The sequence below is a fragment of the Pongo abelii genome, chromosome 6 (genome assembly GCF_028885655.2).
Source record: "Pongo abelii isolate AG06213 chromosome 6, NHGRI_mPonAbe1-v2.0_pri, whole genome shotgun sequence".
Classification (NCBI taxonomy): Eukaryota; Metazoa; Chordata; class Mammalia; order Primates; family Hominidae; genus Pongo; species Pongo abelii.
In genome coordinates this window covers 137,911,517-137,935,638 of record NC_071991.2, presented here as the reverse complement: position 1 = coordinate 137,935,638, position 24,122 = coordinate 137,911,517, and the positions used below count along the sequence as shown (strand labels likewise).

The following is a 24,122-nucleotide window of genomic DNA, read 5'->3' as shown; positions in this document are numbered from 1 at the left end:
ACTTTGGGAGGCCAAGGCAGGTGGATCACCTGAGTTTGGGAGTTCAAGACCAGCCTGGCCAACATGGTGAAACCCCATCTCCATTAAAAATACAAAAATTAGCGGGCATGGTGGCGGGCGCCTGTCATCCCAGCTACTTAGGAGGCTGAGGCAGGAGAATCACTTGAACCTGGGAGGTGGAGGTTGCAGTGAGCTGAGATCACACCACTACACTCCAGCCTGGGCAACAGAGTCAGACTCTATCTCAATTAAAAAAATCAAAACAAGAAAAAGAAAAGAAAGTCTTCAGGTTAAGTTACAGCTGGTACCCTCATCCCCAGTACTCCTGGGGCTGCACATGCACTTATGCCCAACCCTGCTCCGCTCATGTTGCAGAAAGCCTCCTTATTCTCCTGATTTCCAGCTGTAGCCCCTAACTTAATGAGGGCATGGAACAGGGCATGAGAACAGGACATGTCACAGACTCAGTTCGTGGCCCGGTGACATCCCAGAGGGGACCTTCGCCCACTCTAGGTCGGTAGCCACCCCCGCAGCACTCTCCCCCACAAACACAATTTATTCTCTCATCATCGCTGCGAGTCTCCCACTGCAAGAAGAAGCTTCAGGGAGTTATGGCAAATATTGTATGAGTTATAAAAGAGTTTTAAGTTGAGCCAAAAATCTATCAAGTTTAGAATAACATTTTTGCTCTGTTTTATCTTTAGGCTGGACATTGAGTGTTCTAATGGCTCTGTCAAGCAGGAGTTTGACAGATGGAAAGGAAAGAATGCTGTTGTGATGGCTTGTTCTGTGGTCATGACAACAGATAAATACTTCTCTACACCCTAGCCTTCATTTTCCTGATGATAAACATTTTGTTTTTTACTTTACTAATTTCAGTTCCCCAAAGTTTTGGCTAAAGCTACAGACCAGGCTGAATGATAAAGTCAGAGCTGCACGTAAACAAATATGTGCAAAAAGTTTTAGAGGGAGGTCGGGCATGGTGGCTCACGCCCATAATCTTAGACTTTAGGAGGCCAAAGCAGGAGGATTGCTTGAGCCCAGGAGTTTGAGACCAGCTTGGACAACATAGCAAGACCCCCTCTCTTAAAACAAACAAACAAACGAAAACCACCTTTATAGGGGACAAAGTTTTTCATATTCAAGAAATTTATGAGTTGGGCATAGTGGCACATGCCTGTAGTCCCAGCTACTCAGGAGGCTGAGGTGGAAGGATCATGTGAGCCCAGGAGTTTGAGGCTACAGTGAGCTATGACTGCACCACTGCTCTCCAGCCAGGGTGGACCTTGTCTTTAAAAAGCAAATTAAAAAATAAAACAAATAAGAAATTGACTTATATGTTTGTAGTGCATTAAACCATAAGCTAAATGGTAGACTACTGGCTAGTGATAAGTAGGATTAGGTGGGCAAATCTTGACACATACAGGAGTTTGAACCTTGTCTTTGACCTATAGGTAACTACACAAATAAGTTCATATGTAGCTGTGCACTTTCATCCTCTTATTTGTTCGGTTTGGTTTATTTTTAATAAGTTTACACAAGCTTAAATGAGAATCCCATGTCCTCTCTAGAATTGATTGCACCCAGCAACATTTGCCATCCCAGGAAGTTGGGCTTCTCACCACACCCTCTCTAGGGAGATGAGTTTGCCCAAGGCCTAGCCGAAAGTTGTTTGAAGCTGCCACCTTGCTGCTCTGGCATCCATAAGATACTTCAGAGGTCTAGCTAGTCCTCAGCATGGTTGACAGAGTCTTAGAGATAAGTACATTTAGTTCAGCAAAGTCCTGTGAAAAATACAATTTTAGGCGGGTGCGGTGGCTCATGCCTGTAACCCCAGCACTTTGGGAGGCTGAGACAGATTGATCACCTGAGGTCAGGAGTTCGAGACCAGCCTGGCCAACATGGTGAAAACCCGTCTCTACTAAAAATACAAAAATTAGCTGGGGGTGATGGCAGGCGCCTGTAATCCCAGCTACTCAGGAGGCTGAGGCAGGAGAATCACTTGAACCCAAGAGGGAGGCTGCAGTGAGCCAAGATGGCACGACTATACTGCAGCTTGGGCAACAGAGCAAGACTCCATTTAGAAAAAAAATACAATTTTAATAGTATAATTGTACAGCCTGATTAAATGTTAAGTATTAACCACCTATTTTTGCATATGAACACCAACAGGATACCAATTGGAGCAAGATTTAGAGTTTAGCATAGCCACAAATGCTGTTGTCTTCTAAGCCAGACCCATCACTGACATATCCTGGGGCTGGAAGCTTATTCCAGTTCTTCTCTTGGAGTCGAATCCCTCCCAGACTGTACTGGCTTTGAAACGCTGTCATCTTCACCTTTTGGATGCACTGCAGCCGCTGGAAACCTCTCAGACACGTTTCTCTGAGATTCTTTTTTTTTTTTTTTTTTTCCTGAAATGGAGGCTTGCTCTGTTGCCCAGGCTGGAGTGCAGTGGCATGATCTTGGCTCACTGCAACCTCCGCCTCCCGGTTTCAAGTGATTCTCCTGCCTCAGCCTCCCAAGCAGCTGGGACTACAGGCACGTGCCACCACGGCTGGCTAATTTTTCTGTATTTTTAGTAGAGACGGGGTTTCACTATGTTGGCCAGGCTGGTCTCAAACTCCTGACCTCAAGTGATCCGCCCACCTCAGCCTCCCACAATGTTGGGATTATAGGCGTGAACCACCGTACCCGGCCTTCTCTATGAATTTCTTAGTGAGTGTCACCATCATTCTTTTGTTCTGTCTTGGCTAAGGAGTCCTAGAATTACCTTCCTGTGACACCCTTCGTTCTTTTGATGGCCTCAACAAAAGCTCCTGTTTCCAGCTCCTGGCCTTTGCTCTCTCTTCTGGGTTCATCGTTTGCAGATGTTAAAGTTGGAAGGACGGCCAGGCGCGGTGACTCAAGCCTGTAATCCCAGCACTTTGGGAGGCCGAGGCAGGTGGATCATCTGAAGTCAGGAGTTTGAGACCAGCCTGACCAACGTGGTGAAACCCCATCTCTACTAAAAATACAAAAATTAGCTGGGCGTGGTGGCACATGCCTGTAATCCCAGCTCCTCAGGAGGCTGAGATAGGAGAATCACTTGAACCCCTGAGGCAGAGGTTGCAGTGAGCTGAGACGATGGCATTGCGCTCCAGCCTGGGCAACAAGAGCGAAACTCCATCTCAAAAAGTAAAAAATTAAAAAAAAAAAGAAGCTGGAAGGACATCAGCAACGATCTAGTGATGATCTAGTCTACTTTAGTTATTTCACAGGTGAGAATCTGAGGCCTGGAGCAGTTAAGGCCTTTACCTGAGATCACGCAGAGGGTAACAGAACTAGTTGTCTTGAAGCCCAGCCCGTGTTCGTTTTCAACTGTGTGGCATACGGCCTCAGGGTTTGCAAGTACAGTGATGGAAACCAGGAGCCACTGCATGGTGACTCCCCCTCCTGGTAGGTTTCACCAGGCACCAGACCACGCCTGAGTTTACCTTTCACTCATGTTCTCGGGAGTGGAGCACCAATAGGAGAGCTACTTTGCTTGGGATACTAAAGGGTATTCACTGAATCAGCCTTCCAGTTCCTGGGGTGTTCCTCTAATTCGGGAAATTCTTCATTTACTTTTCTGGTAGCATCTTAGAGGAAGCTCTGTGCTGGATCCTTACTGGTTCATAGAGAGTTGGAAGCCAGCTAGCTGAGCATAGGAACACCAAGTATGGAGCAGAGGCTTGGTAGCAACCAGAGCTAAAGAGTCGGCTCCAGGAAAACTTTGGCATTCCTTACAAATGTGTCCTGATGTTCTGGAATACTGCTCCAACCCTCAGGAACCACCACCCAACTGCAAAACATCCTTGGACCCAACCCTTCTCACCCATGCCCAACTTTTAACCCTGCAGCCCAGCCAACCTCCCACTGGGGCCTTCTCTTCCCTGCCCCATTTTTGTACAATTGATCACAGCTGTGAGTGCTGGCGTTTCTTTCCTCCACACCACTGTAATGCAAGCCAGCTGCAAGCGAGGACTCTCTTTCTATGGCTTCCTTCAAAAACACTGCCTCTTCTCCAGCCCCTCCACCTCCACGCTCTGCAGCAAGCCCTCTTGACCAGTCATCCCTGGCATCCCCAGAACCACTGACTATTGGCATGTTCCTAAGGGACCACCAGTCCCACTAGTGCCCACCTCCCATCCCCCTCCTTGAGGGCTCCTCTGGCCTTCACAAGTCGGGGAATAAAATTTTATTACCACTTGCATCAGGGATTGAGAGAAACAAGCTCCATTCAAAATAATCTTTCCTGCTCTATCATTTATTTTGAGGAAACGGCTGCCACTCATGGAATTATTCACAAAATTTGACCTTTCCTTTTAGTGTTTAGGGGCAGAATTGTTTTTAGAACATTGGTGTGGGCCGGGCACGGTGGCTCATGCCTGTAATCCCAGCACTCTGGGAGGCTGAGGTGGGCGGATCATGAGGTCAAGAGTTAGAGATAAGCCAGGCCAACATGGTGAAACCCCGTCTCTACTAAGAATACAAAAATTAGCCGGGCGTGGTGACACGTGCCTGTAATCCCAGCAATTTGGGAGGCTGAGGCAGGAGAATCACTTGAACCCTGGAGGCAGAGGTTGCAGTGAGCCAAGATCGCACCATTGCACTCCAGCCTGGGTGCCAGAGCAAGACTCCGTCTCAAAAAAAAAAAAAAAAAAAAAATTAACCAGGCATTGGTGGCACATGCCTGTAATCCCAGCTACTTGGGAGACTGAGGCAGGAGAATCGCTTGAACCCAGGAGGTGGAGGTTGCAATGAGCCGAGATCGTGCCACTGCACTCCAGTCTGGGCGAGAGAGTGAGACTCCATCTAAAAAAAGAAAAAATGTTGATGTGGGCTAGAGAGCAAGAGGAATGAGACCCCTTCACCTGCCTGCTTGTTGCCATATTGTCTCCAGCACCCTGTGCTCCATGGGCTCCGGTTAACGAGGTATTCGTGATAACCTGGTATAGAAACGTTCGCTGCAGCCACAACAGTGGGATCAGACTACTCAAAACAAACTTGCCACAGGAGATAGTCAACAAACAGGGGCAGCTCCTCCCACGCGGCCAGCTGGTTCCCCAGCCGAGTCGTCATCATTTGTCGCATCAAGCCTGAACAATGCTGTGCTGGAGCCCCATGCATCCAGTTCACTGAGTGAACGATGGCTTTCTTTCTGTTAGGTTTCTCCACCAGCCTCTGCATCTAGCACCGGCATTGCTGGTCATGTTTCCTGACCTTGCTCTCACGACGTTCTCCTCCAGATGGTTCACACTCACTGCAGCTGAACCAGGGCCTCCGGGTGTCCCAGGCCCTAGGGGCCTCTCTGTCACTGAAGGCAACATAGGGCTTTAGGAGTCCCAAAGGGCTGTACAGAAAGGAGTCCCAAGGGGCTGTACAGCAAGGAGAAGGGAGCAGCCCCTTGTACTTCCTCCTTCTAGGAATGAGACCACAAGGAAGCAAAAACGGAGGTAGCTGGCCAGGCGCAGTGGTTCACGCCTGTAATCCCAGCACTTTGGGAGGCTGAGGCGGGTGGATCATGAGGTCAAGAAATCGAGACCATCCTGGCCAACATGGTGAAACCCCGTCTCTACCAAAAATACAAAAAATTAGCCAGGCATGGTGGCGCACACTTGTAGTCCCAGCTGCTTGGGAGGCTGAAGCAGAATAATTGCTTGAACCTGGGAGGCAGAGGTTGCAATGGGCCGAGATCGTGCCACTGCACTCCAGCCTGGCAACAGGGTAAGACACTGTCTCAAAAAAAAAAAGCAGTTAGCCTTTTCTTTGAGTTGGGAAAAAAAGTTAAACATGTTTTTGTTTTGTTTTTCTATTGCAATGATTGAAAAAAAAAAACCACACATAGGCTGTCTTCACTGTGCCTCCTTTTTATGTACGTGTAATTTTTTGTTTTAGAGATGGGGATCTAACTATGTTGCCCAGGCTGGACTTGAACTCCGGGGCTCAAGAGATCCTCCCACCTCAGCCTCTGGGATTCAGTAGCTGGGACTACAGGCACATGCCACTGTGCCTGGATCGTAGGGTGCCTCCTCATGCCTGCATTCCTCTGAGCAGCAATCTTGCCTTCTCCAGTCTGCAGGACCCTTCTCTCCCTACTCTGCCCCATCCTACATTCAGAGTTACTTTAGCCTCATTTAGCCTCACTCTTCCTACCTTAAAAATCCAAAAGAAACTGAACTCAACCCCCAAGATCTCTTCCAGGTCTAAATTCTGTCATTCTGTAACTGTGAAGTCAAAAGTGCTTGAACCACAACTCTGAAATGTAAAAGGAATCTTAAACACAAATACTGCGTTTCTGCTTCTCCTTTAATGGACTAAAGTCAGAGTTTCAAAGACTAGGGAAATGGACCATGGATCTTCTCATGAACCACTTCATTTCCAAGTCACATTTAGGCACTTTGGCAAACGTCCTATAAAAAGAGACTGGTTTCATGCAAAATACCTTCATGCAAGGATTTCCTTCTTAAGGTCTCTTTTATTTTTTTGAGACGGAGTCTCACTCTGTTGCAGCGGCGTGATCTTGACTCACAACAACTTCTGCCTCTCGGGTTCAAGCGATTCTCCTGCCTCAGCCTCCCTCCCGAGTAGCTGAGACTACAGGCACCTGCCACCACATCTGGCTAATTTTTTTGTATTTTCTGTAGAGACAGGTTTTCAACATGTTGGCCAGGCTGGTCTCAAACTCCTGACCTCAGGTGTTGTACCTACCTCAGCCTCAGCTTCCCAAAGTGCTGGGATTACAGGCGTGAGCCACCGCGCCCGGCACCCACTCCCAATCTTCTAGTCCAAATCATTGGCTTCAAGCCCTTTTCATTGCAGCCCACAATGAGAAGTACATTTTACAATCAGACCCAGGGTGTGCCTTCCCACCCGCCCCCACCACAGACACACAGATAGTTGTTTTGTTGTTGTTGTTGTTGTTGTTTTCCTTTGAGACAGAGTTTCGCTTTTGTTGCCCAGCCTGGAGTGCAATGGCGTGTTCTCGGCTCACTGCAACCTCCGTCTCCTGGGTTCAAGCGATTCTCCTGCCTCAGCCTCCTGAGTTGCTGGGATTACAGGCATGCGTCACCATGCCCGGCTCATTTTTTTTTTTTTTTTTTTTTTTGTATTTTTAGTAGAGACGGGGTTTCTCCATGTTGGTCAGTCTGGCCTCGAACTCCTGACCTCAGGTGATCCACCCTCCTCAGCCTCCCAAAGTGCTAGGATTACAGGCGTGAGCCACTGTGGCCGGCCGACACACACATAGTTATTTACAGCTGGGAAACATGCAGCACACTCTCTTATTTTCTATTCTATTCTTTTTGGTCTTGTTTTTAATGCTGATTGCAACCCTTTAAAATGATTTCAAGACCCACTAATGGGCTGCAAACTATAGTCTGAAAAATCTTGCTCTAGAAACAACTATCCTCATGTGTATGTTAATGTTCTGATTTTCTAAGTCCTGACCTTACAACCATAGCACACAAGCATAGCAACTTTGTAGCCTGGCTCCAAGCATCAACATAGATTAGTCCCAAAATAAAATAAAAAAATTTAGAACAAAGAGAATTCAGTACATTCAGTGGTTTATATATCAAGGAACTAAAACACAAATGGTAAGGAATTAACTAAAAGTATTAACATTCTTGAATATTTGAGAGGAAGTGATGCCTTAGGAAAAGGTATCTCTGCTTTGACAGAAGATGTAGATCTAGATCCTTCCAAAGACATAGAAGTTGGCCAGATGCGGTGGCTCACGCCCTTAATCCCAGCACTTTGGGGAGCCAAGGCAAGCAGATCACCTGAGGTCAGGAGTTTGAGACCAGGCTGACCAACATGGTGAAACCCTGTCTCTACCAAAAATACAAAAATTAGCCGGGCATGGTGGCGCATGCCTGTAATCTCAGCTACGCAGGAGGCTGAGGCAGGAGTATCGCTTGAACACGGGAGGGGGAGGTTGCAGTGAGCCGAGATCATGCCACTGCACTCCAGCCTGAGAGACAGAGTGAAATTCTGTCTCAAAAAAAAAAAAAAAAAAAAAAAGAAAGACATAGAAGTCACTTCACCCTAAGCTCTGGCTGGATTATTGATAGTATTCTCCTTAATATAAGTCCTAACTTCATTATTCTCTCACTCTTTTTTTTTCTTGGTATCTTCCAAATGCAATGTCTTACTCTTACCCAGCTAATAAAGAAGACAGTATAGGGATAAGAATGAAATCTTGGGGTAGCGTTTTTCTCATCTTGGCGGTGATCATTTGAAAGAAAAGATAAGGACTGAATATCAGTGCAATGCATGGATGCCATGCTGCTAAGAGGTATTTCATGACTCCAGTGAGTATCAGGAGAACGATTATTTGCAAAGACAGGGAACAGGAAGGTTAAGAGACAGGGTGATAAATGAACAAGATTCAATAGTACCATTATTAGTCTAAGGGCCCCCAAACTGGGAAGTGGAAAAGAAGGCTATGTGTACATGTATTTTTTAATTTTAATTATTTTAATTGTCATATAAAGATGGCATATATTTGTCATGTACAACAATGATGATTTTGTTGTTGTTGAGACAGGGTCTCCCTCTGTCATCCATGCTGGAGTGCAGTGACACGATCACGGTTCACTGCAGCCTCGACCTTCCAGGTTCAGGTAATCTTCCCACTTCAGCTTCCTGAGTAGCTGGGACCTCAGGCACATGTCACCACCAAAGGCTATTTTTTTTTTTTTTTTTTTTTTTGTAGAAACAAGGCCCCACCATGTTGCCCAGGTTGGTCTCAATCTCCTGGGCTCAACTGGAACATGATATTTTAATACATACATATATTTTGTTGTTGTTGTTGTTTTGTTTTTTTATTATACTTTAAGTATAATAAAAAATAGGGTACATGTGCACAACGTGCAGGTTTGTTACATATGTATACATGTGCCATGTTGGTGTGCTGTACCCATTAACTCATCATTTACATTGGGTATATCTCCTAATGCTATCCCTACCCCCTCCTCCCACCCCACGACAGGCCCCGGTGTGTGATGTTCCCCTTCCTGTGTCCAAGTGTTCTCATTGTTTAATTCCCACCTATGAGTGAGAACATGTGGTGTTTGGTTTTTTGTTCTTGCGATAGTTTGCTGAGAATGATGGTTTCCAGCTTCATCCATGTCCCTACAAAGGACATGAACTCATCCTTGTTTATGGCTGCATAGTATTCCATGGTGTATATGTGCCACATTTTCTTAATCCAGTCTATCATTGTTGGACATTTGGGTTGGTTCCAAGTCTTTGCTATTGTGAATAGTGCCACAATAAACATACATGTGCACATGCCTTTATAGCAGCATGATTTATAATCCTTTTGGGTATATACCCAGTAATGGGATGGCTGGGTCAAATGGTATTTCTAGTTCTAGATCCTTGAGGAATCGCCACACTGTCTTCCACAATGGTTGAACTAGTTTACAGTCCCACCAACAGTGTAAAAGTGTTCCTATTTCTCCACATCCTCTCCTATTTTTAGTAGAGATGGGGTTTCACCATGTTGGCCAGACTGGTCTCGAACTCCTGATCTCAGGTGATCCACTCACCTTGGCCTCCCAAAATGCTATGATTATAGGCATGAGCCACTGCACCCAGCCTGACCATTTTTCTTGAAGAGAAACTCCCAATATTTCTCCCAGTGTTTTTTTGGTGTTTTGTTTCTGTTTTTGAGACAGTGCCTCACTCTGTCATCCAGGCTGGAGTGCAATGGCGCAATCTCGGCTCACTGAAACCTCCGCCTCCCAGGTTCAAGCAATCCTCCCACCTCAGCCTCCAGAGTAGGTGGGATTACAGGCGTGCATCACCACACCCAGCTAATTTTTGTATTTTTTGATAGAGACGAGGTTTCACCATTTTGGCCAGGCTGGTCTTGAACTTCTGACCACCTCAGCCTCCCAGAGTGCTGGGATTACAGGCATCAGTCACTGTGCCTGGCCTCTCCCAATGTTATTATTTTTAAAAGTTTTGATGCATAAAATGGTTAGCCCTCAGTCATATCTTTTTTTTTTTTTTTTTTTTTTTTTTTTTGAGATGGAGTTTCATTCTTGTTGCCCAGGCTGGAGTGCAGTGGTGCAATCTCAGCTCACTGCAACCTTCACCTCCTGGGTTCAAGCAATTCTCCTGCCTCAGCCTCCTGAGTAGCTGGGCGTACACCATGCCTGGCTAATTTTTTGTATTTTTAGTGGAGACGGAATTTCACCATGTTATCCAGGCTGGTCTCGAACTCCTGACCTCAGGTGATCCACCCACCTCAGCCTCCCAAAGTGCTGGGATTATAGGCATGAGCCACCACGCCCGGCAGCCCTCAGTCATCTCTAGCATATCATCTTTGACCAGAATTCTGGGTAAGGCTCAACTGTATATGAGCTTCACTTTTACATGAACCCATTTGGAGCTGACCGCTGGCATGTGAGTACCAAAGGAGTTTTCTGTCCTTTTCCCGGATTTCCTAGGTGTTCATGCTCAGCTGAGACAGTGCTTGGAACAGAACAAAGCAAAAGCTACAGTGTTTCAATAGAAAGCATCTTCAGATCTTCAGTAAGAGAAGGAGCATTCATGAGAAAATAGGCTTTCACTGTTTGTGTTTTTGTTTTGTTTGGGTGGGGGCAGGGAGTAAGGGTGGAAATGAATGTAAATTAAAACCTTCCAAGAGTCCAGGCACGGTGGCTCACACCTGTGATCCCAGCACTTTGAGGGGCTGAGGTGGTCGGATCACTTGAAGTCAGGAGTTCATGACCAGCCTGACCAACATGGTGAAACCCCATCGCTACTAAAAATACAAAAATTAGCCAGGTGTGGTGGCGCGTGCCTGTAGTCCCAGCTACTCAGGAGGCTGAGGTGGGAGAATTGCTTGAACCTGGGAGGCAGAGGTTGTGTCACTGCACCCCAGCCTGGGCAACAGAGTGAGACTCCGTCTCAAAAAAATTAAAAATAAATAAATAAATAAATAAAAAACTTACAAGAGTATAGCTCACAAAAAAAGGTCAGGGCGGGAGGGTGCAGGGTGTGTAGCTCACATGTGAAAACGCACTTGTAAAAATTATCCAGGACATTAAACTCGTCCCTGTAGCTATGCCTCCAAGCCTCTCACATAGGCTCTAAGTGCCTGGTGTGGCCTGTGCTGAGACCATCATGTGCTCCACCCGATCCACGTGTATCCTTTCCTAATCATCCTGCCTCTGGGAGAAGCCTTCTCCCCTGGAGGCTTCCCTGGGCCCTCGCTGAGCCTGCCTCTTTCCCTGTTCTCTCCCTGGCTGCAGCACCCTGTCCAAGTGCTGCCACGCGATGGTGGCGCTGATCTACCCCTTCACCTGGCAGCACACCTACATCCCGGTGCTGCCACCCTCCATGGTCGACATCGTGTGCTCTCCGACGCCCTTCCTCATCGGGCTGCTCTCCAGCTCGCTGCCGCTGCTCAGGGAGCTGCCGCTGGAAGAGGTGAGCTCCCACTCGGCCCTGTCCCCCTCCCTGTAGGGTACAGAGAACAGAGCGGGGCGCTGGCCTTGCAGGCATCATGGAGCGGTTCTCAGAGCCAGCAGTGTTGGGGAGCAGGGCGCGGGGGCACCAGGGCTTTGTCTGGCATGGGTCCTGCCCAGAGGCTAACTCAGTCAGACCGTCAGTGACTGCAAACACTGTTTTCCCTTCCAAATGAAATGCCTGGTACGAGCACCCCTTGAGAAGGTCAGCAATGAACAATTTAGCCAGATGTCAAAACTCTTAAGTCATTAATAGCCCTCTCCTCTCCCCCGCCCTCTCGTCCACTCCCCCACATGGAGGAGCTAGCAAGATCTGGTCCCTTGTCATATCCGTTAAAAATGTTTTTAATCCCCAAGTTCTGGGTGTCCAGTTTAGCATTGAAGCGGGGAAAGTCCTGCTTGGCACTTCTGGAGTTACTTAGCCCCAGTCCCTTCCTCTAAATGGTTTCGACCCCAAGGACTGGGGACTTCCAGCAGTCAGAGAAGGAAGCTTAAATATTGTTGCTCAGCCCTGAAGCTCCAGGAGGAACGCCTGTCCCTCTGTCCTGCAGTTCTGTCTGGGTCCCTAGAAGCTGCTCCTCTAATTGCCCAGATAGTCCTAACGCCCCATTAAACATCACCCACCGGCCTTAGGGCTTTCAGTGCAGGCTTGAGGGCAGCCAGGAGTTCGTCTGGGTGCCCTGTGCTCCTGCAGGTGGCTCAGTTCAACCCCAGAGGGTGTGAGTGGGAAGGAAGGAGAGGTGGCCCTCCGCTCCTGGGCAGGTCTCTGGGATATGGGAGAACTCACATGTTTCCAGCTGTTGTCATGGTGACCATCCAGGCCCCTGGTTCCTCCTCCATCACGGCCAGTGGCCTTGGCTGGAGTCTGAGTGAGGGTCGTGCTCTTAGTAGCAGCAGCACTTGTGTGACCTTTGCGCCCCAGGCACCTCACTTGCCCCACCCTGGTCCTGTCCCAGGTCTCATTCTCACTCTGAGGATGAGGGAAGAAGTGCTTTATCCTGAAAGCCTTCAGCAGTGAAAGCCCAAAGCCTAACCGAGTCTCCAGGTGGGTTTCTCTCCTCCTCTCCCCTGGAGGGAAATGACACGGTTAAGTGGGCAGCTGGGGGAAGGACAAGGCAGGGGCCCTAGGGTGGGAACCAGGGAGGCCTGCAGCGTCTTTTGCCCACCTCAGTAGCCCACACCCTAAAAGGCAGCGTGAGAAGCTCTGCCTCAGCCAGTGTGAGAGCCAGGCAGGGAGTCCAGCCACAGCACACATGCGTCCCAGCCTGCGGTGTCGGTGTTGAAAGCATGCAGTTCAGGAAGGACCCTCCCCAGCCCTGCTCTTCATTATCTGTGGCTACCGTGGCAATGTCAGGAAACCACAAATGGCTCACCCCCAGCCCCGCCCCAGCTGCCTCTCTGCATGCCAAGAAGGAAGAAGGCTACGAGTCCATCCCTATCCCAGAAGCCCTGGTGACAGTAACAGTCCCTTTCTTCTCATCTCATAGGTCCTTGTGGTTGACCTCGTCAACAGCCGTTTCCTCAGACAGGTGAGGCCAGCAACGACCTCCTGCTCCCTTTGTCTTTACCTATTTGTTGTTTGGGGCTCAGCTCTCCAGGCTTGGAAAGGCTCCCTGGGATTGCAGAGCAGGGTGGCAGAGCTGTGTGACCCCAGGACGGGGCTGGGCTGAGGACAAGCCAGAAGGCAAGGGGCAGAAAGGAAGGGTTTGGGCAAAGGATTGCTTTCCACGTGTTCTGACACAAAATGGTTTTCTAACAATTAGAAAAAGAATCTTTGTAATCTTATAACTATAGGCACCTAGATTTTTCATTTTTAAAAATAGCTGGGTGCAGTGGCTTACACCTGTAATCCTAGCACTTTGGGAGGCTGAGACAGGTGGATCGCCTGAGGTCAGGAGTTCGAGACCAGCCTGACTAATATGGTGAAACCCCATCTCTATTAAAAATACAAAAATTAGCCAGGCGTGGTGGCGGGCACCTGTAGTCTCAGCTACTTGGGAGGCTTAGACAGGAGAACTACTTGAACCTGGGAGGTGGAGGTTGCAGTGAGCTGAGATTGCGCCACTGCACTCCAGCCTGGGCAACAAGTGAGATTCCATCTCCAAAAAAAAAAAAAGACAGGGTCTCACTCTGTTGCCCAGGCTGGTCTCAAACTCCTGGCCTCAAGTGATCTTCCCACCTCAGTCTCCTCAGTAGCTGGAGGCATGCACCACCATGCCCAACTTTAATATGCATTTAAAGAATATTTGCCCCAGCCTGGTGTCTCACGCCTGTAATCCCAGCACCTCCAGAGGCTGACACAGGAGGATCACTTGAGCCCAGGAGTTAAAGACCAGCCTGGGACAACATGGTGAGACCCTTGTGTCTACAAAAAAATTAAAAAATTACCCAGGCCTGCTGGTGTGCACCTGTAGTCCCAGCAGCTACTCAGGAGGCTGAGGCAGGAGGATCACTTAAGCCTGGGAGGTCAAGGCTGCAGTGAGCTGAGATTGTGCCACTGTACTCCAGCCTGAAAGACAGAGTGAAACTCTTTCCTGAAGAACAAAAAAGGAGAGAAAAGGAGACAGGAAAAAAATATATATGTATATATATGTGTGTGTATGTGTGTGTGCGTGCACGTGCACCTTAAAAGGACTGAAAGGAAAACCCACTAAAACATTAATGCTTGTTGTCTTGGGGAGGGAGACTGAAAGGAGACAGATTATGAGTGATCTGAAATTGCTTTAGTACATTCATATATTTTTATAATGATCATCAGTTACTTTCACTAGCAGAGAAGGTAACACACATGTATTTTCTTTTTATCATTTGCTAGAGAGGCCTAACTTCTATCAGATCTTGCAAGAAGTAATTACAGTAATTACAGAACATTTCTCTGGGCATTCTGATGGATTACTTCCAAGTGTTGCCACATTGCTGAAAAGTTCAGTAGCATTAATGCTGTTTTTTTTTTATCATTACTTTCACTTCCTCAAGGCCCACAGGGTAGGCCCTTCCCGAGACCCTCCTGCTCTGAGGCCCAGATCCCAAAGCCAGCCTTGGATCACGCAGGCCATCTGCCCTGGCCAGAATCCCCTGGTTACCAGAATCCACTAGCTACCCTACAGGATGGGGCAGTGGAAATCATCTATTGAGTATCCTCTCAGTGCCAAGCCCTTTCACAGGGTAATTGTAGTCCATTTTAGCTTCACAACAAGGTACAGATTGACTGGTAGTCCATTTTACAAGTGGGGAAAATGAGGCTCCCGTTGCTTGTAAAAAGTAGGCTCAGCCGGGTGCAGTGGCTAAGGCCTGTAATCCCAGCACTTTGGGAGGCCAAGGTGGGCGGATCACCTGAGGTCAGGAGTTTGAGACCAGCCTGGCTAACATAGTGAAACCCCTTCTCTACTAGAAATACAAAACATTAGCCGGGAGTGGTGGCACACGCCTGTAGTTCCAGCTATTTGGGAGGCTGAGGCAGGAGAATTGCTTGAATCCGGGAGGCAGGGGTTGCAGTGAGCCAAGATTGCACCATTGCACTCCAGCCTAGGCGACAAGAATGAAACTCTGTCTCAAAACAACAAAAAAAAGTAGGCTCAAGATTGAAACCTCAGACCTCTGGCTTTCAGTTGTATTCCTTCCATGAAACTGGAGACTGAGCCAGGCCTGCCCTGCAGTGACTCCAGTGTGTCCTGCAGCCAGGACGCAGCCACCATGCCCATAAGCCCACCTGCTACCTCTGCTTTCCAGATGGACGATGAGGACTCCATCCTGCCCCGGAAGCTTCAGGTGGCCCTGGAACACATTCTGGAACAGAGGAACGAGCTGGCTTGTGAGCAGGATGAAGGGCCCCTGGACGGCAGGCATGGTAAGTGTTCAGCCACCTCCCAGTGGGTCTCTCCCTTCCACTCTGAGGGCCAGGGAACAAATGGGCAGTGGCTAAGGGCCAAGGAGGGAAATCGGCAAGGGAGACATAAGGAGAGAAACCGGGGCCTCATTCTGTTTATCTTGATTTCATTCTCACGACGAATTGTGGGAAAGATTTTCCCACCTCCCCCATTTTGGCCTTAAAGTACCTGTTTAAAAGGGGGACGTGGAAATTATCTGGTCATGGTGGCACATGCCTGTGGTCCCAGCTACTCGGGAGGCTGAGGCAGGAGGATCCCTTGAGCCCAGGAGGTTGAGGCTGCAGTGAGCCACACCACTGCACTCCAGCCTGGGCAACAGAGTGAGACCCCATCTCAAAAAATCAAAAATTAAAAACTGTGGTCAGGCGGGGTGGCTCACACCTGTAATCCCAGCACTATGGGAGGCCGAGGGGGGCAGATCACTTGAGTTCAAGAGTTCGAGACCAGCTTGGCCAACATGGTGAAACCCCATCTCTACTAAAAATACGAAAATTAGCTGGGCGTGGTGGCTCACACCCATAATCCCAGCTACTTGGGAGGCTGAGGCTGAGGAATTGCTTGAACCCAGGAGGCAGAGGTTGCAGTGAGTCAGGATTACGCCACTGCACTCCAGCCTGGGCAACAGAGTGAGACTCCATCTCAAAAAATAAAAACAAAATAAAAATAAAAACTTTTTTAACAATCTAAAATTTAAAAAATTAAGCAGGGAAAGAAATGTCTTAATAACCTAGGGTAACCGTCCTCCTGGATGATCGCAGTTTCCATCAAGGGAACTAGCAGTTACTGTACTTTGATTACTAATTGGCTTGTCTCAAGGGCTCTGGCCCAGCCTGTCTGCCCTCACCATTCCTGGCCTTTCCTCCCCTTACTCAGGCCCAGAGTCCAGCCCCTTGAACGAGGTGGTGTCTGAAGCCTTTGTCCGCTTCTTCGTGGAGATCGTGGGACACTACTCTTTGTTCCTGACGTTGGGCGAGCGCGAAGAGAGAACCCTGCAGCGGGAGGCCTTCCGCAAAGCTGTCTCCTCCAAGAGCCTCCGCCACTTCCTGGAGGTCTTCATGGAGACTCAGATGTTTCGGGGCTTCATCCAGGAGCGGGAGCTGCGCCGGCAGGATGCCAAAGGTGAGGGGCATCTTCTCTGTTGGGGCTGAGTCAGCTAGAGCTCCCTATATTCCAGGCGGCTGATGAGCAGGGAGAAAGATCACAGGGCAGGGGCACAGACAGGACTGTGTCCACCTCCCCCAGAGAGCTTGCAGTTATGCCCTGACTGAGCTGGTGGGAAGGCCCCCTCTCCTGGCTTCTCTGTTCCCTCTGCCAGCCTCTCCCAGAGCCACATTCCAGTGTCTGCGGCAAGGTCTCCTTCTATCCCATTCTTTCCAAACTGATGAAATTCTCAGGCTGGGCACAGTGGGTGACTCACGCCTATAATCCCAGCACTTTGGGAGGCCAAGGCATGCAGATCACTTGAGGTCAGGAGTTCAAGACCAGCCTGGACAACATGGTGCAACCCCTTTTCTACAAAAATGTTTTAAAAAATTAGATCGGCGTGATGGTGTGTGCCTGTGGTCCCAGCTCCTCAGGAGGCTGAGGTGGGAGGATCACTTGAGCCTGGGAGGTGGAAGTTGCAATAAGCCGAGATCATGTCACTGCACTCCAGCCTGGTTGAGAGAGTGAGACTCCATCTCAAAAAAAAAAAAAAAAGAAAAAGAAAAAAAGAAAACTGATTGGAGAGTATGAGTTACATTTAAATATCTCTTTACAGATCACTTGGTAAGAGAGGTGTGAAACACACAAGCTTAAAAATTATCTGGAAGCCAGGTGTGGTGGCTCACGCCTGTAATCCCAGCACTTTGGGAGGCCAAGGCAGGCGGATCACCTGAGGTCAGGAGTTCGAAATCAGCCTGGCCAACATGGTGAAACCCTGTCTCTACTAAAAATAAAGAAAATTAGCCAGGCGTGGTGGTGTGCGCCTGTAATCCCAGCTACTCAGGAGACTGAGGCAGGAGAATCGCTTGAACCCAGGAGGCAGAGCTTGCAGTGAGGCACAATGGCACCATTACACTCCAGCCTGGGTGGCACAGCGAAACTCTATCTCAAAAAAACACCCTGGAAAGAACCCTCTGTCCATGAAAGATCAGTCAGCAATGAAGACAGAGTGCCTGAAGCTCAGACCCCAGGGGTCTGAGAAGCGGCCTAAGAGATGGCCTATCCAGCCATCCTCCCTCCACACATCCACAGAGGGACTCCCGGAAAACTAAGCCACTTGGCCAGGGCCCTCGTACAGGAGAATACAGGGAAATGGGAGAGCACAGGTGCCCCTTCCGAGCCAGGACAGTCTGGTTCAACCTTTTTTTTTTTTTTTTTTTTGAGACGGAGTTTCGCTCTTGTTGCCCAAGCTGGAGTGCAAAGGCGCGACCTTGGCTCACTGCAACCTCTGCCTCCCAGGTTCAAGTGATTTTCCTGCCTCGGCCTCCCGAGTAGCTGGGATTACAGGCGTGCATCACCATGCCTGGCTAATTTTTTGTATTTTCAGTAGAAAGAGGGTTTCACCATGTTAGCCAGGCTGGCCTCGAACTCCTGATCTCAGGTGATCTGCCCACCTCAGCCTCCCAAAGTGCTGGGATTACAGGCATGAGCCACCATGACTGGCCACTCCGGTTCATCTTTAAAACTGCCCGCCTGGCACAGTGTAGACTCCTGGAAGGCGTTTGTTGAATAAAAATAGGATTTCATCTATGAGGTGGCTTTATAGCTTTCCAAAGAGAGTTACTGCACAGGTGGGGCAATTATAAGAGCAATAAAACCCTTATAAAACCTCCTGATTCAGAGCATGTTTATAGGAGCAGCTTAGTCTCAGAAACAAAATTTCTCTTTTCTCTGGTAGGGAGGAAATGGACACACTTAGAAGTGCAAAGACCAAGAACTCAAATGGCTGGGATTTCTCTTGTTAACAGGTCTGTTTGAAGTCCGAGCCCAAGAGTATCTGGAAACACTCCCCAGTGGAGAGCACAGCGGTGTCAATAAGTTCCTGAAGGGACTAGGTAAGGCCCCGGGCTCTGGATGCCCAGCCTGTGTGCCTCTGAGCTGTCTGTCTCGAAGTCCCAGCCAGTTCCCTCCACTGGAGCCAGCACCCTGAATAATGCAGAGCTCTACGGCCTGCGCTGGGCAGATGCTACTGGCATTTTAACCTCCTGTTCTAATCTGTCCCCAAAGAGAAAACAAAGGAAACGCTGCCCCCAGCACCTCCTTTTCTGGGTCCCCGGGCTTTCTTGCTATCTTCTTTCTCTATGATCCCCTACACTGTTGAATCTCAGTGGAACTGAGCCGAGGGAGCATGGCGGGAACCAGACAAGCATGTCTGGCAAGAAAGACTCGCACTGGTGTCCAAATTCCTCTGGAAAGTAGAAACATGACACTTACAAGGACTGCAGTTTAATCAGTGAAAAGGCCCTTACAGGGAAAGGGAGGATGAAGACAGCCAAAAGAGAGGACGGAGGCCCCAGTAGGAAGGTGTCTGCAGCAGTGAGGCCCTCCCAGAGGGCCTGTGAACGGTGCGGTATCTGTGCCTCCTGCAGGATGGAGGGCTACCTGGAAGCGGAGTGTTTTAAATACACACAGCATTGCTGGTCACTTTCTCCTGCCCTGGCTCCTGAGGGATGTGTTAATTCGGTGCTTCCTTTATTACCACAGAAGCAGCCAGCCCTCCTAGACAGCTCTGATGGTCTTCCTTTCAAACCACCCCCAAGTCTGAGGAAGACCCCAGGGGGATCTCTGGAAAGAACAAAGCCCTTTTGGCTTCTCCAGAGCAAGGGATGAGGCTCCCCGGGGTGGCGTGGGGGCCCTGTTACCCACACCACTTCTAGGTGGAAAGGGCAAGATTTATCTCACCCTCCTTTGTCTGCCTTGTGAAATGTTCTCATTTTCCTTTTCTTTAGGCAATAAAATGAAATTTCTCCACAAGAAATAACTCTCAGCTTAGCCTCAAGGGAAAACTTCCTCCTAGTGCAGCCCCCATGCTTTAAAAACAGTTCCTGGTGGCCTTTCTGAAAGGCTGGGTCCCAGGTTGTCGCAGTGCGGAACTGGAGGCCGCGGTGACTTCTGGCCGAGGCTGGGCTCTCCCCTGGATGAGGACCTGGGAGCCGCCTGGGAGGACAGCCCCAGAAAGGGAGCCCGAGACCAGGCGTGTCACCGACATGTAAATGGGTTGTTTTGGTGGTTGGGGTTTTTTTTATCTTAGATATTAAAAGTAAGAAAAATGTGTGGGTTTTCTGTTTATTATGCCAAGGCCAAGAGGAGCCTGTCCTGCCCTACACGTTCCCCTCGTTCGTCCCATCCGGCCGCTCAGCAATGGAGCTAAGAGGGGTGGTGATGGGCAACAGAAATGAGGTGCTCCTCGGAGCGGGACTGAGGACACACGAGGACTGTGAGGGGAGGAGGCAGAGCCGGTGCCTCGGGTTCAGGGAGTGAGGCCTCCTAGTGAAAGGCTGGGCCCTTGCCCTAGGGTGGAGGCTGGGGAGGAACGGGAGCTGTAGACGGATGTGGCTTCCCAGACACGCTGCTCTTCCAGAAGGGACAGTGATGCCACCTGGTGGCCGAGGCCATGGACGTCTCTCTTCCCAAATGGACCTGACTCCTTGACTGCCCTGTTCTCTTAGAAGCCATGGAACTGTCCACTGCCTGAGTAGTCCCTGGCTTTTAGAGGCACACACACAAAAAGAGGTTAGTAAACTGTTCTAGAGGTCCTCAAGTTTACGACATTGCTTACGGCCCACCTTCCCACACATAGCCACAACTTTGACCCCATTCCCGTCTCATTCCAGGGGCCCAGAGCAGCATGAATGCAATAGTGGATGTGCACTGCGTGTACACGGTGGGGGGCGGAGGGACCTTTTGCGGCTGATGGTAACAAGATGGAGGGTGAGAATGCTGGGGCGGCATCATTAGCCATGTGCAGCCAGAGAGGCAGCTTGTGTTTTCTGGACCAGAAGCAGGGAGGATGTGGAGAAGGCCAAAACCTCAGGGCGACCTAAGAACAGTCCTGCAGCGGGGACATTGGGGACAGCAGGGACAGCGGGGAGGCAGGAAAAGCCCCGAACGCAGCTGAGGCAGGTTCTCAGAGCAAGCCTCAGGGCCATTACCAGGCTACCACTGCCCTCAGCTCTCAACAGGGACCCTCACAGAAACACAAAAGGGAGGGGCGCCGACCTCAACAATGGCCCAGAGGGGCTGTGCTGCCTGGCAGGGGTTCTCAACCTTTAGGGAGGGGGAGCGAGGGGCCTTCCGAGGATAAATAGAAACGAGGAAAATGAGGGGAGGTGACCTCTCATCCTTCCTCTTAGCTGGAGTTATGGACCACCTCGCCCCTCCAAGTTCTACCCAGGCTTTGATGTGTCCATTACATTTTCAGAGGTGAGGATCCACAGTTTACATCAAATTCTCAAAGATGCTCCCAGAATGGTAGAAACCAGGCTGTGCATAAAAATTAACCTGCCTGGCCAGGCGCAATGGCTCACGCCTATAATCCCAGCACTTTGAGAGGCCAAGGCAGGCAGATGGATCACCTGAGGTCAGGAGTTCAAGATCAGCCTGGCCAACATGGCAAAACCCCATCTGTACTAAAAATACAGGAAAAACTTAGCCGGGCATGGTGGTGCGTGCCTGTAATCCCAACTACCTGGAAGGCTGAGGCAGAAGAATCTCTTGAACTTGGGAGCGAAGGTTGCAGTGAGCCGAGACCATGCCACTGCACTCCAGCCTGGATGACAGAGCAAGACTCCTGAAAAAAACTCTGGCTGGGTGTGTGTGGGTGGGGACTGGGGGAATGCCTGAATGAGAATCCCTGAATCCTTGAGTGTGGGGGCTCAGGAATATGTATCTAACAAGCTCCTTGGATTAGTCAAGTTTGTGTGGGGGCTCAGGAATATATGTATCTAGCAAGCTCCTCAGACTAGTCGACTTTATTAATAGTCTGCATATTTGTATATTGCCCAGAAAGGGTCACTTTTTGGAATATACTTTCTTTTTTTTAACTTATTTCGCATTATATTGTTTACTTAATAACTCCGAACAAATAAATGTACATCTTTATCAACATTCCCAATGACCGCATAACATTCCATTTTGTGGGGATACTAAAAGCTATTAGTTCATCAGCCTTTGGCTCTTTATGCATGCAGGACGTTTCCAATTTTTAACATCATAACATCGAAAAAAGCATCTTTGTACAAGTATCTTAGCACACTTGCCCCATCTTAATTTTCATTTTTGCTTAAAGTAAAATATACATACTTTATTTTTTTATTTATTTACTTTTTTTTTTTTTTGAGATGGAGTCTCGCTCTGTCGCCCAGGCTGGAGTGCAGTGGCATGATCTTGGCTCACTGCAACCTCCACCTCCCAAGTTCAAGCGATTCTCCCCCTTCAGCCTCCTGAGTAGCTGGGATTACAGGTGGGCGCCACCACACCCGGCTAATTTTTGTATTTTTAGTAGAGACGGAGTTTCACCATGTTGACCAGGCTGGTCTCAAACTCCTGACCTCAGGTGATCTGCCCGCCTTGGCTCCCAAAGTGCTGGGATTACAGGTGTGAGCCACCACGCCCTGCCAAAATATACACACTTTAAAAATACACATCCAGATATTAGTGTACAGCCTAACAAACGTTCACAAATGACCATGTGAAAGTTGCCAGAATCAAAATGGAGCCACACAGACACACAAAATACTTGTGTGAGGACATCTGCCCAGCAACTGCCTGTCCAGCCTCAGACTGGCGCCAGCCTTGTTATGGATCCTTGTAGCCAAGGATAATGATCTCAAAACAATGTGATCCTCTCTACTTTTCCTTTAAAACCCGTCTTCCTTTACCTCCTTGAATATGCAGCACATAGTTTTTCCTATGTACTGTGTATTACCATTGCAATGGCTATCTCAAATAAACATGGTTTTCTTTTAGGAAAAAAAAGAAGGTGGGCACAGAGGTCCATGCTTATAATCCTAACACTTTGGGAGGCTGAGGTGGGAGGATCACTTAAGACCAGGAGTTAAAGACCAGCCTGGGCAACATAGTGGGTCCACCCGTCTCTACAGAAAATTTTAAAATTAGCCTGGCATGGTGGCGCACTCCTGTAGTCCCAGCTACTTGGGAGGCTGAGGCAAGAGGATCACTCGAGGTTACATCACTGCACTCCAGCCTCCGTGACACAGTGAGACCATGTCTCAAAAAAAAAAATGAAGAAACAGATGCAGTTTACCTGTGTTACAAATCTACACACATATCCTCTGAATCTAAAATTAAAATAATAGGCTGGACGCATTGGCTCACGCCTGTAATCCCAGCACTTTGGGAGACAAAGGTGGGCAGATCACCAGAGGCCGGAAGTTCAAGACCAGCCTGACCAACGTGGAGAAACCCCGTCTCTATTAAAAATACAAAGTTAGCTGAGCATGGTGGTGCATGCTTGTTACTCGGGAGGCTGAGGCAGAAGAATTGCTTGAACCCGGGAGGCAGATCAGGTGATCTGCCCGCCTCAGCCTCCCAAAGTGCTGGGATTACAGGCATAAGCCACCATGCCCGACCAAAAAAATAATAACCATAATCATAAGCTTGCTTGGTGAGTAGGAAGTCAGACCAAGGGGTCGAAGAGCCTGAGGAACATTTCCCCAGGAGGGCTGGCGAGGTCTGCACTCTGGCCTTGTCTTACAAGAGGGTGTGTCCCCTGCCCACCAGATCTTCCTCTGCTTCCTCTTGGCAGCGCTGGACAACCCTTCACTCCTCGACCACTTGCGCTCTCCACCCTCCCCATTCTCTTCTTTCCCCCTGTTTCTTTTTCTTCTTTCTTATTTTATTGAGGTAAAATTCACACAACATAAAATTAACATTTTGTTTTGTTTTTTGAGGCAGGGTCTCACTCTGTCACCCAGACTGGAGTGCATTGGGGCAATAGTTCCCACAAATGCCTGCATTTACAGGATGTCTTAGGTAGCTCATTTCCTCAGGTGACTGATAGCCTTTCTAATATGCATATTCTTCCTTAAGTTTCACTGACAGAGAATGATCTTAGGGCTAAGTTTTGGAAACAACTCTTCAGTCCCCCAAGTCCTAAATTCGGCATTACCTAAGAGCTTCTAAAGTGCTTTGAAGAATAAGAACATCATGCCTGTAAGGCTGAGGCAGGCGGATCACCTGAGGTCAGGAGTTCGAGACCAGCCTGGCCAACATGGTGAAACCCCATCTCTACCAAAAATACAAAAATTAGCCGGGTGTGGTGACGGGCGCCTGTAGTCCCAGCTACTCGAGAGCCTGAGGCAGGAGAATTGCTTGAACCCAGGAAGCAGAGGTTGCAGTGAACCGAGATTGCACCACTGCACTCCAACCTGAGTGACAGAGCAACCTGAGTGACTGTTTCAAAACAAAACAAAACATCACGCCTGTAATCTCAGCACTTTGGGAGGCTGAGGTGGATGGATCACTTAAGGTCAGGAGCTCGAGACCAGCATGGCCAACATGGCAAACCCCCATCTCTACTAAAAATACAAAAATTAGCCAAGTGTGGTGGCAGGCGCCTGTAATCTCAGCCACTCGGGAGGCTGACGTGGGAGGATCACTTGAACCCAGGAGGCAGAGGTTGCTGTGAGCTGAGATCACGCCAGTGCACTCCAGCCTGGGCAAGAGAGTGAGACACTGTCTCAGAAAAAAAAAAGAATATCAATGAAACGAGTGAAAGCATCCA

General features: G+C 48.9%; 1 protein-coding gene across 9 annotated transcripts in view; it reads left to right on the top strand.

Moving 5' to 3' along the window:
- The window catches only part of DENND2A (DENN domain containing 2A), a 123,217-nt gene extending 101,586 nt beyond the window's left edge, over positions 1–21,631 (top strand). For 6 of the 9 annotated variants that reach the window (XM_024250469.3, XM_054559883.2, XM_054559882.2 and 3 more), the window contains 6 exons: positions 11,292–11,469; positions 12,995–13,036; positions 15,237–15,354; positions 16,268–16,513; positions 18,346–18,432; positions 19,327–21,629. In XM_024250469.3, the coding sequence (XP_024106237.2) occupies positions 11,292–11,469; positions 12,995–13,036; positions 15,237–15,354; positions 16,268–16,513; positions 18,346–18,432; positions 19,327–19,358 (703 nt within the window). In that variant the 3' untranslated portion in view covers positions 19,359–21,629. Of the gene's footprint in view, positions 1–704; positions 2,377–11,291; positions 11,470–12,994; positions 13,037–15,236; positions 15,355–16,267; positions 16,514–18,345; positions 18,433–19,326 lie in introns of those variants that run through there. The other 3 variants (XM_054559885.2, XM_054559886.2, XM_054559887.2) reach the window with 3 other exon arrangements.
- Positions 21,632–24,122: the final 2,491 nt, after the last annotated feature.